This window comes from Rousettus aegyptiacus, unplaced genomic scaffold (assembly GCF_014176215.1).
Source record: "Rousettus aegyptiacus isolate mRouAeg1 unplaced genomic scaffold, mRouAeg1.p scaffold_m13_p_7, whole genome shotgun sequence".
NCBI classification, from domain to species: domain Eukaryota; kingdom Metazoa; phylum Chordata; class Mammalia; order Chiroptera; family Pteropodidae; genus Rousettus; species Rousettus aegyptiacus.
In genome coordinates, this window is record NW_023416310.1 from 65654115 (window position 1) to 65671920 (window position 17806).

The following is a 17806-nucleotide window of genomic DNA, read 5'->3' on the forward strand; positions in this document are numbered from 1 at the left end:
TGATGACGAGGTGGAACCTTTGGCCTACAGCTCTGCAAGCAGCCTCTACCTTAAGAGACAGGCACGAAAACAAAAGTGTCTCTGGTAAAAAAAAAAAAAAAAAAGGCTGCTTGTTGGGGGTGCGGGGGGGGGGGGGGGCAGACCAGGGGTGAGGAGGGGAGGGTGTCACACTGCAGCCATGCTTCTCATTTCTGGTAGCAGGGACTCTCATCCCCATACTCTGAGGCAGCATCTCCCACCCCCCAACTGTGTCGGGGCCTGCTCAGTTAGGGCTCACTGCCTCCCTCTCTTCTCTCCGCTGGAAACAGAAGCTCTGGCCTATGTTTCTAACTGCTGAGTCCACTCAGCCATGTCCCCCTTGCAAAATCCGCCCCTTCCCACACCCCCTGCTCCAAGCCAGCCAATCCGCAGGCTGAGAGGCTCTCCAGACCCTTGTCTCAGGGCCCTGGCGGGATAAAACCGGTCTGCGATGCCGGGTGGATGGGAACAAACTTGGGACAGAGAAGAGACATAGGCCCAGGGCACCCTCTCAGAGGACCTAGGGCACTGAGGGCCTGCAGCTGTGGGCCAGGTATGCCGCCCAGGGGCTGGCTGCAGCTGACCGGGGGAGCGGGGTGACTCCAGAAGGGAGAGGGTCCCAGGAAGCTATCTCCCCACCAAGTTAAACTGGATGAGGCTAGGGTGGCAGAGGAAAAGGGCACCAGGGCTGGAGTTGGGGCTTCGTCAGCAGACCGCAAGTCCTGGACCCTCCGGCCCTCCATGTGTGTGCTCAGCCAGGTTCAGATTGGCCACACTTTAGGAAAACCCTCAGACTCCTGCCATGCCATGAAGGCCAGGGGGACAGGGCCTGGGAAGAGCACTAAGGCAGCAGTCACGCGTCTCATGCCCCTTCCTCTGGGTCTGCAGGGCAGCAGCGCGGAGGGCGCGGAGGGGACCTGCGTGAGAACGCCCTGAGCCCCGGCGGGCCGCGAGTGATCCTGGCAATGCCTCACAACTCCATCCGATCCGGTAAGGATGCGCGTGGCCGGACCGAGACCCGCGTCGCCGCGCGTCCGTGCGTGCGCTGTTTGGGTCGGTGAGGCTGGGGGCGTGCGCGCTGGGCTCGCGGGACCCCGCCGCCCCCTGCGTGGGGACGCAGCTGGGGAGCCTCGGGCCTGGCTCTCCGCCGCGACCGCCTCGCCGCTCTCTGGTCCTGAGGTCCCCGGCGCCCGGCGCAGCCGCCTCCCCAGGCCTTGGTGTCTGTGGGCCACACGGAGGGGTGAGAGGCTTTCTGTGGGGTCAGAAGGGGACATTCGCGCCCGGCCGCGGCTTTCATGGCCCGGGGAAGCGGGCGTCCTGCGCGCTCAGGCCCTGGGCTGCGCCCTGCTGGGCTTGCAGCTCCCCTGTCCGGATCTCTGAGCCCTCAGCCGGGTGCGCTCCGCTCTCGCCCTCCCGTAGTTCCCCAGGAAGGACAGTGCGCCCCGCGCACTTCTCGAACCAGAGGAAAAGGAGTCATTGGTCCGGGCCTGGGAGGCTTGAGTGCGCTTGGTAGCTCTGACCACTTCTAGCTGAACCTGGGCAGGCGGGGAGTCACGCGGGGGTCGTCCAGCCTGCGAAGACTGACTGCCTGCGGGGCCGAAAGCCTCCCCGCTGGCGCCGGGGCTCAGGGCCTTCAGAAGCGTTTGGGGTCCTGGCGGTGGGCGCCTGCTCTCTCCATCTCCTGACCCAGGCCGGGGGTGGAGACGGGGTCTGTGTTGGGAGGGAGCCCCAGGGTCGGGCTGATGGGAGCGCTGGGCACAGCCACCGGCGCGCAGCCAGTGTGGACAGCCAGCAGAGGCGCGGCCCGGCCGCGGTGATAGATGGAGCTGGGCCGGCCGAGGGGAAGGCGATTTATGGGGCCAGGGCGCAGCGCTATCGATTGGGGCCCGCAAAGTGAGAGGAAATCAATATCTCAGAAGAATTCTCGCCGAACATGAAGTCCACTCGGCAAACCGGACATTCGTTATAATCAGGAGGGTCGGGCCGACGCGGCACGCTGCTGAGATCTCTATTCTGCCCGAGCGCCGCGGTCCAGCTTCGCGCGCAGCTTCGGGTCCGCGGGCGGAGGCGCCACAGTGAGGGGCGCGGGGAGCCCGAGGCGCCAGAGGGTTTGCTCCGGGGCGGAGACGGGCTCGGCAGTCCGCCCCCCACTGCTGGCCCTCTGAGGGCGCGGGGTGGAAACCTTGCGGCCCTTCGCGGAGCCAAGGGACGGAGCGGCGGAGCTGCCCTGCACTCCTTGCCCAGCTGCGCCCGGGCGCCCCGGCCGCCCCGGGCGCTCCTGGACCACCGTCTGAGGCCAGGACGAGGTTTTCGCCCGCTCGGTCTGTGGCCAAATCGGGTGCGATACCGCCTCAGGAGCAGGGCCGGTCTTCAAGGCCGAACGCGCTGCGGGCCCGATCTCTACCGGGCCTGGCGGTGCCTTCACTGCAACCCCGGTTGGTCTGTCCCCCCGACCTTCCCCTGACCTTTCTAACGGTGGTAGGAGAGGGTGCTCTCAAGACCCGAATTTACCGCGGTGGACCTGACCCTTTGAGATATAAGCAGAAGTCCCGGCCCCTCCTGCTGGCTTGATTTTGTTTTCTCTACTTATTTTCGTTCTAGAAGCGCTAGTTATAACAAATGGGAATAAACGAAGGGAAGGATAAAGGTCACAATTTATTGTTATTTTTAATCAACAAGAGGCCCAGACTCTGCGTGGTTTCCCATGCTCTTGGATGCAAACTGCCCTTGGTTTGTGGGGAGCAGTGCACCCCCCAGCCCAGGACAGAGGCATTTTCGGACCAGGGGGGCTTTGGCCCTCCCCAAAGCAAAAAGAAATGAGGCTGAGCGGGAGGGAGGACGAGACTCTCTCCTTCGGTTTAATTTAATGCTAATGGACAGAAGAGAATTGCCTAGAAGGCAGCTCTGAGGGTTCAAGGCTGCCCCTGTTCCCAGCTAACTTGGTGCTGCTGCCCGTATTCCCACCCTGATCCTCCACCCGGCCCCTCCCGGTTTTGTAATGCCCTTCCTCTCTGAGGTGTTAGCAGCACTTGCATTTCTTAGGGGCTTCGCCCACAGACCCCCCTCCTAGTGTCCTCTGGGGCAGGGAGCAGGCTGTTCGCAGGAGCGGGGTGGGCTGTTTGCAAGACCGAGCTTGCTCCGCGTGTCCCCCGCCTCTGCCTGCCGCTGGTCTGCTGCCGGCCCACCAGCGGCTTGCTCTCAGCTGGTCTTGCTCTGCAGAGAGGTCTGGACATAAACTTTCTCCAGCTTTATTCTGAAGGGATGTGGAGAGCCAATGACAAATTATTCTGGTGTGCGCTGGTTAGCTTTGATCTGAGCGCTTTGTAAAACCCACTGAGAATTTTGTAGCATCGGGGGACAGGCCCTCTAAAGCAAATATGTTTTAAGTATTCAAAGATGCTTGAGGAATGAGAAACGCCACATAAATATGAAAATGTAAACAATACGCTTTCAGTGCAGATGAGTTTAGTAAAACAAGCAGGGTGTTAGTAAAAGTTTGTGCAATAACTTGCCACAAGTCCAGCTCCGGAAAGTCGAAAGTTGGTTATTCAAGTGGTAAAAGGAGACTTCAGATGGCGGGGGAGAGTGCCTGTAATATCCCACATCTGGGAGGTGAGGCCCTGTGCCCCACTCTGGGTCCTAGAGAGGATGAAAGGGGCCAGATGAATTTGCGGCAGGTGCGTTTTCTTCCAGGTTTCTTGCCTAGGTTGAAAATAAGGTCTCTCCGGGATGGTAACCTGTCCAGAGGAAGAGAAAGAGTTATTGGTTTCTCAATCCATCTTTGTTTCAAGATGGTCCACCCTCCCCCCTCCTCAGTGCAAGTTAATTAGGAGATAATTTAGCTAGCTTGTGAATTAGTTTTAAGATAAGTATCTTTTCAAGCTTTGTCACTTTAATTGCCCCACTGATTGATAAGAAGTAATTATTTCTAATTGACACTTTTTTGATGTCTATTGGAAGCATTTATTTGGGACTTTTTGGGAATGGAAGAAAGTTAATTAATTTTATCCGTCTATACCCAAAACTGGCTCTCCCTAATTTTGCTGAAGAGGACAAAGGAAGTGAAGGAACACAGCACAGAAATCAATCTCATGGAATTTTAATTATTAGATATTTTTGTTCAAAGACGAGCATCTCCTAATATATTCATATGACAAAACTTTGTGTTCATGGACTCAAATCTTGGCTTTTAATGGGGTACACGGTCTCTGAGTATACACTTCTCAGGCGTACGCAGGGCTCTCTTGTATGCAGACTTCATTTTGGAGGTTACTCTGTTTCGTAATTAAGTTTTGTGGAAAGTAAAATTAATAGAACTCAGAATGCTCTTTTGTAAAAGCTAACTGTAAGAAAGATTTCCTAACAGTCATTCTTGTTCTCTAATTATTGATAGAGTTGGGTATAAAGGTGAACCTTTACTTATGGTGACATGCCTTTTCATACCTGAACTCGGAGTAAACAGTTTAATCATTCACATCCTCCAGAATGGGTTACCGAGAAAGAGAATGTAGGAAAAGAATGAAGAGAAAAAGAAAGACGCTGAAAGGAGGCAATGTGGGGCTGTCTGGGGCGAAGGTGGCTGGAGAATAAAAATGAAAGAACTTACTCCATAAGCGAAGGCAGCCAGTGCATGGAACTCTGGCCGTTCACTGTGAGCACATCGCTCTACTTCAAAACACATCCGTTTGAACGCGATTCCCACCAAGGCCCCCAAGCAATCCCTGACCACCACCAGAACCCCTACTTTTCTGGGCATAAAAGAGGAAAGAGGCAGGCTCTTTGGGAGCCAGCTGGTCTGGAGCTCAGGTGTCTAGATGTCGACATCCTAATTTGTGTCCATGAAACAGGAGCAGGAAACTGCGCTGAGCTCTGGGGGCTCATGAAGAGATTTGTGTTGTTTATTTTGTCATTAAAGCACCGCCCCCCCCCCTCCCCGGGATCTTCACTCCAGTCTGTGTACCCACAGTCTTTCCACAGATAAACTTGTGACTCGCTGACAGGAAAACATGAGCTCACGAGCCCAGAGTGGAGACACACTCTCACACGCGTGCACGTCTAGAACGAGGGCACAATCAGACAGTGTGCCCACCAGCGGGCTGATCATGGCCGGTGCCCTTGTAGATCATTTATGTGCAAAGTCTTGCCTGCCTTTAATGGTGTCTCTCCCAGATTACGTGGGGCTGCAAGAATGAGGAAACACTTTAAATAAAGAAATTTAAGACACACAAACAGCAGATAAATATCACATACCAACCTCACTCTTTGTGCAAGTGAAAATATCTAAATAATCCAAAAAGAAAAATCAGCAAGGGAGAGTTTAGTAATGGAAAATTCCCCTGCAATTAAATGAAACAGTAATTTAGTGGAGATATGCCTGAATGAATTAGCATTTATTAATTGTTTCTCGTAAAAACAATGTGTATGTGTGGCTGGGGGCGGGTATGTTTAAAGTATCTATTTTTCATAGGAAAAGTTTCTCAAATATTCATATCACATTGTGTAGTGATCACACTCTATTTTGTGAAAAATCTCAGTTCCCTTCCTGGTAAATTCCACCTGCACACAAACAGCGTGGGGGTAAGGATGGGGGTTCCCTTAGATGAGATTAAAGCCACCCCTCTCCTCTAGGGACATTTCCAAGTGTGAAACCATCGGGAGATACGTTGGCAGACTCTGCCATAGTAGAGACATCCAGACTGGGGCTGAGTAGACTCCCTGGTGGCCCGTGCCCTCAGGGACACAACTGCGGGATGCAGAGGGGCTGCTTTGCGGCTTCACCCAGCCTGTGCCAGCACCTCAAGGCTGGGCAGCAGCTGCGATATCTGTTCTCGGGAGGAACTGGCCAGCATCACTGTGCACAGAAATGCTCTCCATCACCACAGTGGACTGTATTCAGTCCCAAGCACTTGGAGCTGCTGGGTTTATCAGTCCGGAGGTGCTGAGTTCCCAGCTCCGCTCCTCTGGCTCTGGATGCATGAGGAGCCAAAGGGTCAAAGAAACGTCTCTCAAGAGGATAAAGCATATTTTAAAGAGAGGGGAAGGAGAACGCACCCCGTTCAAGACTGCACCTTGCCTTCGTTTTAGTTGTGACTTGGAGGAAAGCTGAGTCCCAGTCCCCACGGCGCCTACTCTCTTCAGAGACAGAACTTGGGGATGTAAACAGAGGAGAATATGCCCCACCTTCAGGGCGCTGGGTTCACGCTGGAACAACACCTTAGCCCAGATGCTTCTCAAAGGGAGCTTGAAGATGCCTGCCTGGCAATGTGCCAGTGACTTCTCCCAAGAGGGGGACAGGGATTCTCTCTGGGGAAGAGGCAGAGACTACCCCAATCCAGTGGACCCCTGTTCCTGGTCACTCTCCTAGGCCAGTCCCAGTTTATCAGCACCAGTGTCAGTGGCCTGGGCTGGAGCCCCTGGGCTGGGGGTGAGGGTGGGCATCCCCCTTCCCTGTGTATCTGTGGTCACTGCACTTTTAGGTTTATCTGTGAGGGTTCGTAGCTATTTCCTTGGGGCCAGGGTCGTGGCCTACAGCCCGTCTGGAGTCTGAAAGCCCTTCCACAATCTCCCCTGGCCAGGCGGCGGCATGATGGGAACATCTGTTACACAGGGCCACACAGCAGGGCGACCTTCACGGGGCACAAGTCAATCCCTGAATCTGGGCTTTACGGTGACCGCGGCTCCCTCCCCAGGAGTGTCCTACCCGAGGGGGGCTCCCCCATGACACTTGGGTCCTGTTTCTGTGTTGATTCCTGAGTCCCCTCCCTTAGTCATGAATGCCACATAAGATGGCAGATATCACGAAGACTCCTCACAGCCGCTTCAACCCCGCCAGTGCCACCTCTATATCCGGAGAAAGAGCAAGCGTGCCCTGCTCTATGAACCCTCAGCCAAGGGACGGTGACTGCTACGCAGGAGCCTGCCTAGGTGTGGGGTCCACTGGAGGAGGTACACCGTCACTTCTCATTCTCAGGACTTGCGAGGCAGGGCTGCTACCTACGCTGGCTGGCGGAGAGGAGCGGACCTCTGCACAGAGAGGCTGATCAGCTTCCTGCACATTTTCAGCTGCCCCTGCTCAAAGTCCAGCTCACCACAACCCCTGCGGCACCTGAGGGTTGCGCTGCCACTCCGGACCTGGGGCCAGAGCCCCCAGTGAGAAGGCACAAACAGGGGACCAGGGTCTCCGGTCCCTCACTTATTTTCCTCGTCTGTGTCCCCAGGTCTCCAGCTTAGTGAGAACAGCTCCCTCCAGTGCAGGGCTGAGACTTCTGGGAGAAGTGGTCCCTGACTCACAGCAGTCCTAGAGGCCATCGTGAGGAGGACGGACGTGAAAGGCAGAGAGAGGGTTTTTCTTTGGACACGGTCCCCCAAGGCTGCCATGTTCCCACCTGCACCAAAAAAAGCAGCTCTCGTGGACACCTTCAAGGACCACAGGCCACAAAGGGACTTACTCCTGGGCATCTTGAGGTCACACCTGACCTCCCCGCTGGGCCCAGAGACTGGCTAGTCAGTGGGGCGATGAAATCTGTTTCAGAGTTGTCAGAAGGACCCACCCAAGAAGTCGGGGACCGCTGCTGGACCCGTGCCCACCGGAACGCAGGTGCTGGGTCTCAGACCCCCACTGCTCCCTTGGGTCACTCCACTCAGGTTCAAAGCCCAGTCCCACACCCCGTGGGGGCTCTGCCGAGCTTAACTTGTAATGTTGGCAGCAAAGAGGTTTAATTTTAAGGTCTCACTTTTTGCTGTGGAGAGTGGGCTGGTGGCATTTCTCAGAAGAAAACCCTTCGTGGTTCAAGCAGAGACTTTGAGAGGAAAAACAGCATTCCTTCTACCTGCCCCCTCCCATCTTCAGCCACAGGCTCCTTGGCTTTGTCTCCCGCACTGCTCTGCTAAGTGGCCTTGGAGTGACCAGAGTACTGAGTGCTGCCTGGACCCCTGGGACACATTGTAGCTGTCAGAGCCGCACAGAAGAACCCAGGGAGCTGGCTGGGTGACGGTCTGAGAGGGAAACAGCTTAATCTGCTATCGCGGGAACCACATGTTTGCACAAACTCAGGGCCTCCGTGTGTTCTGATTCCGGGAGGGCGGCACGACCTTTCCCCCAGGTGTGTGTGTACCCACCTTTCCCCCAGGTGTGTGTGTGTGTGGGGGGGTGACTTTTGAAGTCACTGTGGAGCAGGGCCTCTGGCAGCCTTCCGTCTCTACAGGGGCAAGAGGGGCTGACAATGACCCCGACCTTGCTGATTCTCCCTGTGTGATCTGAGGCCAGTCAGCTGCCTCTCTGGCATAGAACTTCCTCACCTGTGTGAAATGCCAGGGCCATGGGGGCTTCCAGGAGGCGCTGACAGTTGGACCAGGATCCTCGCCTGGCAAATGGCAGCTGCTCACAAAATTTCTCCTGCTCTAGCAGTGGTCACCAGGGAGATGGTTTTCCCAAGTCCGCTGAGGCAGACGCCCAGGTCTTATATTTTCTTAATGTTTCCTGTGAAACATCCTGAGTAACTTGAAACCAGGCGACGAAACTTTGTTCCAGTTGAAACCGAGGACAGACCTTTTAAGGTTCCACAAGCACAAAATCAAAGCACCTGCCCGGGGCTGTGGGATTAAACAAAAGGACAGGCAGGAAGTGCTGGCCCAGCGCCTGTGGCCATGACCAGGGGCTACCACAGCCCTGCCTGGAAAAATATTCCTTTCTTCATTTCACCAGAAAACCCAGTCATAGGGGAAGCACCCAGCTGGGCCTGGAACAGGCTGTTGGTGGACTTCCTGTGGGAATCCAGAGCCCTCGTGGGTTTGGGGATCATCTGTCTCGAAGGAGAGACGAGCTGAAGCGGGTGTGGCTAAGCCTGGAGGATCTGTTCTTGACCGACACAGAACCTCGTGCCTATTTTTTAAAAATAAAAATCCACTCATCTTCATTCTTCTCCCCGCCGCCCACCTAAGTCTTATGTTTTCTAGCTTTGTGTAATGATATCCTGCTTTGGCATGAGAGCAAACCCGGTTGACATTTAAATCTGTGATTTGCTGAGCAGCGGATCACCGGCCCCAGCCTTGTTTGGTTCCCCAACACTGAGGTGGCTCTGAGTACTGTCAAACAGAGGTGGCGGGAAGGGGTGTCCTCTTGACACAAGGGGTATCCTCGGTGTGTAGCTATGACTTTGAGGTGGGAACCAGGAGCAGGGGTGAGGCCGGGACAGCTAGGAGCCAGCTAGGAGCCAGCTGGATCCAAGCACCAGTGGTTTAATTCAATTTATAGGCCGCCTGCGTGTGCAGAGTGCCATGCCAGCGATGGTGGCAGTCCCTGCCAGTAGTCAAGGTAGATGATGAGTGACACATTTCTTAGGACTGGCAGTTGGGGTCTCATGACTCCCTCTCAAGTGGACCGACCAGCACCAGGAGGGGAAGGAATCAGACCACAGAAGCCAGTGGGGAACAAGGACTGTGAACTAACACCCTGGCTGGCGGGTGTGCCGAGCCATTCATCTTAGAGTCACCCAATACACCACGCCGTGAACCGCACAAGAACCTCATCCAGCTCACTGCTCCGGACAGGCAGCTGTGAGCCGCAGGCTCAGCCAGCCCCATGGCGGTCCCCACTGGCTGCAGAGGGTGGTGCCTGGCCAGCTCATGGGAAGTGTGGACAGCTATCGGTGCCATGTTGTGGGGACTTGCCCACCTCTGCCAAATGGAAATGCATGCTGGACACTTCCACGCTTAATCCCCAGAGGTTTGCTGATAACGGGATGCCGCTCTGGACCTCCAGTCTCCTTGACCATATGACAAGGCCTGGGGCCTTCCAGTCCCCATATTCTATGGTGACATGATAGCGTCCATGCCAGGAAGATCCCATGCCTCCATGGCCCCCATCCTGGCGGCCACAGAACATCTGAATCAACGCCCCTAACTGGGTATGGGTACAGCCTGCTGCGCATGGGTACAGCCCGCTACGAGTAGACCAGCTCTCAGGAGCCCACACTTGCTATCCTCAGGGCCTGGAAGGTGTCCGTCTCCCTGGAGTCTGAGCCAGTAGCGCTTGCGTGGTGCCCCTGCCCACTCTACCCTGAGTCCCCCTCCCTGGAGGTCACCGTTCCCACCGCAGCTTAGGCATAGCCTCCGCGGTTTGAGTGTGCCCATCCCCTTGGACGCTGCTCGCACCCGTATGTCAGGGAGCCTACCTGTCCCCCTTGTTGGCTGACCCTTCAGGGTCCCACATCCTGGTTTCAAACTCCCTCCAACTGCTTACACCTGTACGACGACACCAGTAAAGGGACTGGCAGCTCCTGCCCACACGGGCTGCTGAGGGTCGACTGAGCTCACTTTTGAGACGCACCAGGTCATGGGTTCCCTGTGCCCCTGGCCTCCTCAAGGCTGAGGCCTCCATGTCCCCTCACCGCTGCCCAAGTTCCCTGCACTTCCCATGACAGCCTGTTTTGCCCTCTGCTGGGGTACGACCCTTACCTCTGCAGCTCCCTCCTAGACTTCACGCCTGAGCACCAGGGAGGATGTGCCTCATGCAGCACAGTGGCCTCAGGGGATCTCAATACCCTGTGGTCTCTTTGCACCCCAAGATGATCGGGCCAAAAGGGGCTCCCAGACGAACACAGAGAAGCCAGAGCAGCTACGGGCTTTCCATCAGAGTAAGGCTCCATACGAGAGCCGGGGCTGTTCCTGACCACCCACCTTCCAGAGCGTGGGTCGGGGGCTGAGCCAGGCCTTTTTCTGTGCCTGCACCTGGAAAGGAGTCGCCGTCTCCTCCTCTTCTCATGTGGGTGCTGACCTCCACCGGGGCTCACCTTCATGACCCCCTGCAGCCCTGTTCACCTCCTGAAGGCTCCACCTCCACCTGCCTTCACACTGGGGGTCAGGACTCCCATCTGCGTGTGGGGCACGAATGTTCGGCCCACATACCACCCACAGAAACATGCCTATTTTTCTCCCTCTTGGGTGCACAGACTCTGGGGTCCTCCCTCTGGACACCCCAATTCTCAACCTTCTGTGTCATGCGACCCCTTCCCCTCCTGGCCAACTTCTCCCCAAGGGCCACTCAGTGTGGACCCTGTGCCAGGATCACCCCAGTCTCACCATGGCTCCTAACGGACCTCCTGGTGTTCCTCACTCTCTGCTTCTGAGCCCTGGAATACCCACACCCACCCCATCACCCTGGTTCTTACACCTTGCTGTCACCCAGGAAGGAATCCCTGGTCACACAAGCCTTGGGGTCTAACTGCAGTTCTCTGCAAAGGGCATCATTACTTGAACACTCAGGGCAGCAGGGGAACGTCGTGAGCCCTTTGGGATGACATGTGTAGTTATAGGCTCCGCAGACAGTGCCTCTGCCATTATGACAGGTTCAGTGCAGGTGGGCACAAAACGCTGAGTGCTGAGCTGTGTGTTGGGGGGCAGGAGCCTCCTGATTGAGGCCGGGACCCCACCAGATGACCTGACGAGGGGCTGGCAGGAGCAGGGATGCGCAGTCCCGGGTGTGCGCGCTCTGAGAGTAGGGACAGCGGGGCTCAGACCACTGTGGGCTCTGACCACAGAAGGTGCAGGTGCCAATCTCGACCTTCTTCTGGGAAGCCCAGGTCACGTGCACGTGGAGCATGAGGCTCCCTCCTCACCTGGCTCCACAGTGCACTAGAGGCATCAATTCCTTGTCCCTTCCAGCTCCTTGTCACAGCCACGTGCCCACTTGCTCCATCCCACTCAGCTCCATGCTTTTCTTATTGAGGGGGCAGCCTGGTGGCCATTGCAGGAGCTGGAGGATCGCATTGTTGACATGCTCCGGTTTGTCCCTTTCTCAGCCTGGTGACTTTCCAGAAGAGTCTTAAGCCCTGCTTATACTTCCTTTCCATCCATTCTTAATAAGTATTTACAGGAAAATCGTGTGTACATTCTGAGAAGTGCCTTCCTGATACCCTGACCAGCCTTCCCACCATCTCCGAGTGCAAACTCATGTTCTAGCCAGCTAGTCTTTGCTTCCAAAATGCACGTGTATGGCCCCCCCTCTGTGCCTGGTCCAGGGGACATCTTTCTGTGCATTTGTTGGCAGCTGCCTGGACCACCGTCCCCATGCCCCACATCCTGGCATGCTCAGTCAAGTCCCAGCTACCTAACCCAGACCCTCTGATGCCAACACCTGTGGTGGCCATCCTGCTGACATCCCCTTACACCTGCTCTGCCCCTTACTCAGCATTCAGGTCGTCAGCAACGTTCAGTGTCATCCACCCTTGCCATTGAGGCCCAGCCTTGGAGCCAGGCAGAGTAAGAGCTGCGGTCTGTGCTATGGGCCAGTCCCTCACTGTCCAACATGCAGTGAGAGCTTCACGGCATCCACAACAGTTGTTTTCACCTAACTGTGTGATGCTACACTTAAGTGTGTGGTCAGTGGACCTGATATGCAGGTTTAGGTTTCGTTAGGTTTTCCTAACATGAGGCATACCTGGTCTTTTTACGAGATGATGCTGTCACCCTGCTACTACTTTCCTTATGATAAGTGACTACTATGGGGCTGAGGCTCCCTAGAAGGGAACCTGGGAACCTGCCGCGGCCATCAGGGCCCGAGGTGCCCCACTGGGACACCTTCCTGGTCCTGGGGATGTCTTTCTGTCCTGGGCTTAGACGCACAGTGTCAAGGCTGGGCAGCAGTGGTCTTTGAGTAGCAAGTGTTGGCAGGCCTGGACAAGTCTGACCCTAGGAACATCCTGGTGGACACTGGATGTTGGCTCGGCAGGGCGGTCCATCGGATTTAGGCAGAGCATCTGTGAGGACCAGCAGTTACACGACTCTGCAGGCTGGTACTAAAACTCCCCAGACAATATCTGGCACATATCAGATGCATAGTAGGTGCATAACAAGCATTTGGCAGGAGGATGTCTTTAGCTTGCCCTGCATGGGGCTGTGGTCTCCGGTTGAGTGTCAGATGTTCTGGGCTCTGCTAGCAAACCAGCCCGTGGGAAGCAGAGATCCAGGCCAGCTCTCAGGGTCTCTCAACCTCTTGGAGATAGCCCTGCTTCCTATATGGTACCTATCCTCCCAGAGATTCCCAGGAGAGATCAAGTGCTGACACAGCCTCAGGTCTGCTCTCAGATGGCTGTGCAGAAGCCACTGAACCTCCAAGCTGTCATCCTCACCCATAAAACAGACTCAAAGCACCAGCCACACAGAGTGTGAGAACCTATCTCTGAGGCAACCAAGGCCCAATTGATATTTACTGTATTGAGTTAAATTTTAGAATCACTTGCCTGACAGCACTTCAAAGGGGCTCGGCAGGTGTTAGGTGGTTCATCACCAACCTGTAGACTGGACCCAGAAAGTTCTGGAAGGAGGAGGAGCCTGGCGGCTTCAGGTCCAGCCTGGCAGCTGGCATCATTGTGCTGTTGGTTGACTCTTCTGCGTCACAGAATAATCTGCCACATGATGCAGGGTCAAGAGCAGAGACCAGCATGGGGCCCCATGGGAGGTTCCCAGTGCAGAAAGCTTTGCTCTTGGCTGCACTGACCAAACTTTGTACAGCAAAGCCACTTGGAAGGAACTCCCCAGGCCTGCCATGTCTGCTTCAGAGCCAGAACCTCATTATCTGTGCATTGTTCCCTGGGCTGCCATGACAAAGTACCACAAACCGATGGGTTTCAACACCAGAAATGTTTTCTCTCATGGTCCTGGAAGCTGGAAGTGCGAGATCAAGGAGTCCATAAGGCAGGGTCCTGCCGAGGCTGAGGGAGGGTCTATTCCATGCTCTCCCGCCACTCCTGGGGGTTTGCTGGCACCTTTGCTGCTCCTTGGCTCGTGGCAGCATGAGTCCAGTCTTCACATGGCATCGCTCTGTGTCTTCTCTATGTCTGCACTTCACCGTCATGTAATGACACAGCCACATGGGATTAGAGCCCATCCTGGTGGTTTTATCTTAGCTGGTCCTCTGCAAAGACCCTATTTCCAGATGAGGTTTCATTCCAATGTCCTGGGGGCTCAGCTGTAAGGTATTGGATGTGCGGGCACAGTCCAAACCACAGCGGCCTGGGTATTACACGTTCTTGGCATATCTCAGCCCTTACCTGGCCCCTATTCGGACTCTCAGCAGGTCTAGGTCCAAGTGACACCAGCTGTGAAAGCACAGTGTGGAAGTGACAAAGCGCAGAGAAGGTCACACATTCTCTAGAGCCTTTCCCGTTGTGCCCGTCCAAGCACTCCCATGAGGAGGGGACGCTGCCCCCAGACCCAGGTCCCACAGGAGAGAGCCTCACAACTTGGTTTTCCACCTGAGAAAATACAGATGACAAGCAAGCAAGCCAACTAGAGGATCAGAGAGCTTGCAGGTGTGCCACCATCTGGAACCCATTCTGCCCAGTCCCCAGCACCTCTTCCCCCACTGTCTACCAGGGCAACCCTAGCCAAGATGGCACCAGGTCTCAAAGGGCCCAGGGTGTGAAGCAAACAGGGCTTAGGTCAGGGATTATGAGTGCTGCCCGGCCTGCCGAGAGGTGAGTCTGTAACATTAGATGGGCCGTCTCCCTGTCATGGCCAGGGAAGCTCCCAGATGTACCCCAGACTCTGGTGCCTGCCGACCTCAACTGGGTGTTAGCTAGAGTGTCTTGCTTGCCACCATGCAGATCACACTGCCATCATGGCCACTGTGTACTACTGTCCCTCACTGGCTACTCCCTCCCAATGCTGACCACAGGTCCCCAGAGGCCAGATTTGGGCTCAGGCCACCCCAAGTAGTTGTCTGGGTGGGAGACTGCCCAGGTCCCCACAGAGCCCTCTGCACCCCTCTGATCCTGGTGGGAAGGCATCCTGGCACTGCAAATGTTAGCACTGGGGGACAGCAAAGGCCATCTGCTCCCTTCAAGCCAGACAAGAACACTGAAGTGTGAGCATGCAAGTCAGCATGGACACAGCTGTCTCCTCATTCTCCAAACCAATACACACACAGACGCACACACAGAGACACACACACATGCACGCACACAGACATGCATGCATACACAGACATTCACACACATACACACAGACATCTACACACACAGAAACACATACATGTACGCACATACATGGGTAAACACACAGATAGAAAGACACACACAGATAGACATACACAAACACACACAAGGCACACGCACAGATAGACATGGAGTTGGACACACAGAGACACACACAGAGACACACAGATAGATGCACAGACATGCACACACACACACATACAGAGACACGCACACATAGCCGTACACTCAGACACACACAGATACACAGACGCACGTATAGGTAGACACACACACAGATAGACGCACACACAGATGGACACACAGACACACACAGATAGGCACACAGATATATACACAGGTAGATACACACACACCACGGGTGTCCCCAGGGGAGGAAGGGCTGCAGAGCAGTACTCTCTCTGGGTTATGGAAGTTTGTCTTCTACTCCGAAGCCACCTCCCCACATAGCCCGAATCTTATCAGACAATACGGCTGCTCACTGAGTTGAGATCCAGGGAACTGAAAAGTGCTCCAGGGCAGACTCACTTTGTGGAATCAGCAGTGACATCTTCAGGCCTACAGCCCCAGAGGGAGTGGTCTGTACAGACTCTGGGCTCCCTGTGCATGTGCAGCAGGGGCCGGCACACCCACCTCACATGCAGCCGCTGTCCCCAAAGGAAGGGGCCCTGGCCCTCGCACTGCCGCCAGGTGTGTGAGGCCGAGTCCGGGCACTTGGGAGCTCAGTGGGAAGGAGCGTGGACAGGTGGCCTCTGGGGACCTGTGGTCAGCATTGGGAGGGAGTTCGTGTTTAATCAATTAATTCTTGCTTTCAGTATGTCTTTATTAACCATCTGCTGAGTGGATATAAACTCTGGGCAACCACCAGAGGAGCTTTTTAAAAATGCAGATTTGGGGGCACCATGCCGAGAGATTCTGGTTGACCGAGAGTCTAACTGTTCAGAAGCTTGGCCTCCTCCCTGCTAGGCAAGCCAGCGAGGTCAGATGGAATGCTGTGCCTGCCCACAAGGAGCCCAGCACCCAGGGCAGGCAGAGTGCTGGCTGGAGAGAGGCCTGGACACTGAGACTCAGGTAAATGACTAAGCACAGTGGTCAGTGGGGCACAGTGAGGAGGTAGAGGTTCTGAGGGCCAGCCCATGAAGGCTCTTTTCTGGCAGATGTGCAGGGGAGAGTGCAGGGTGAGGGCTAGCCACCCCAGAGCCATGTCTAGAGGGGAGGCTTGCCTCTTTAGAAAGGAAGGGGTGTCTCCACTTTGGGAAATGGGGACAGAGGTCTAGTGGCCCATCCTCAGCCACTGACATAACTTACAGGGTTCAAGAAAGCTTACAGAGTCCTCCAGAAGTCTCTGAGACATCCCCAAAGGAGTCCCAGCCCTGGAACCCTTGACCCTGGTAACCCTTAGGTCTGGGCATCCAGACACGGTGGGGCCTTGCACCCAACAGCGCTTTGCTTAGGAGGCTTACAGGTCTGTGGACATTTGCAGTAGCTCCATCCCGAAAGTCCAGTCCACTGGGCCCCGGCACCCCAGGAGGGAGGGGACAGAGTTAATCTAAGGGCTGGGGGGAGGTGGAGAAGGGCCTTGAAACCACTCGTGAAGCCAACCAGATTAATAGGGGAAGAGAGAGGGGGTAGACCATTAGGAAGACAAAGAGAAAATCATGCTGGAGCAATAGAAAGGAAATCTAATATCAACTAGGGAAAAATAAATGGAGATTAGGGCAAACAAATTAGCTTTAATGGGTTTGGTGCTAATACAAGAATAACAGCGAGCTGAGAATGCCTTTGAGGGGAAGACGGGTAAGGGACCTGAGCAGTCATGCAGGCAACAAAGACAGTGGGGAGGGGACAGCACAGCTAGGGAGGAAGGGAAGTCTCTGGGCGAGTGGATGGGAGGCTGGTGGGAGGCAGCAGGGAAGGGGCTGGGAGGAGGTGAGAGGCAGCAAGGAGAGAGCAGGGGCAAACATAAAAGATAGCAAGGGACCTGAAGAGACAGAGGACAGAGGAGCAAACCGGCAAAGGCCTGGGGAGGGGGTGTGGCGCAGGGGTAAACAGGCTGGAAAGAGGGGGTGAGAAGGAATTAGGTTTGTTCTAAGGAAAATCACAAAAAGAGAAACTTAGGCTCCAACCCTGGCAAGGGTTGAAAACTGAGTTTGGGAAAGTGGCCCCACTTGGTGGTGACAGGAAGAAGGGTTTGCTCCTAGAAGAGGGGCTGCCCTGAGACCTGGGCTGCAGCCTAAGGAGCAGCCTCCCAGCTCGTAGCACCAAACAAGCCGCACCAGGCAAGTTCCAAGGGTCTCGGCTCCTCCTGTCTGTTAGGTGGAGATAATGTGCTCCTCATCAGGGCATCATGAGAATTTAACACAAAGATGTGCTTGGAGTGTCCACTTGCCTCCAGAGTGAGCCTCCCTACACCTGGCTAGGGGTGCCCTCCCAGGGGAGAGACTGAATACTGCCCAGGCCTAGATCCCTCCTTCCTTCCCTGCTTCCTTTGTCTTTAAAGTCGCCCCCGCCACACACACGCAGAGGCCCACCACAGGAACCTCAGTGTCCTCCCTCATCTACCTGCCTTCCCGCTCCCCAGCTCTCTCCTGGTGGGGCTGGAAGCACAGTGCTCCCTCCTACCCTCCAGACTGATCCAGGGAACCAGACTTCTCACCCTATTGGTCTCAGGGCCCCAGGGACTCTCCCATTGGCCAGGACTCCAGAGTGTGGGAGGCCTGGCCTAGGAGACAGGCCCGCCTGTGAACCCTGTGTGGCTCCTCACAACAGCCCAACACATTTAATGTCAATGACAA

At 55.5% G+C, this 17806-nt stretch overlaps 1 protein-coding gene across 8 annotated transcripts in view; it reads left to right on the forward strand.

The window, feature by feature from the left end:
- The first annotated feature begins 429 nt into the window (after positions 1 to 429).
- The window catches only part of PAX8 (paired box 8), a 43904-nt gene continuing 26527 nt past the window's right edge, over positions 430 to 17806 (forward strand). For all 8 annotated transcript variants that reach the window (XM_036224216.1, XM_036224218.1, XM_036224215.1 and 5 more), the window contains exons 1-2: positions 430 to 571; positions 907 to 1008. In XM_036224216.1, coding sequence (XP_036080109.1) covers positions 481 to 571; positions 907 to 1008 — 193 coding nt within the window. In that variant the 5' untranslated portion in view covers positions 430 to 480. The remainder of the gene's footprint in view (positions 572 to 906; positions 1009 to 17806) is intronic.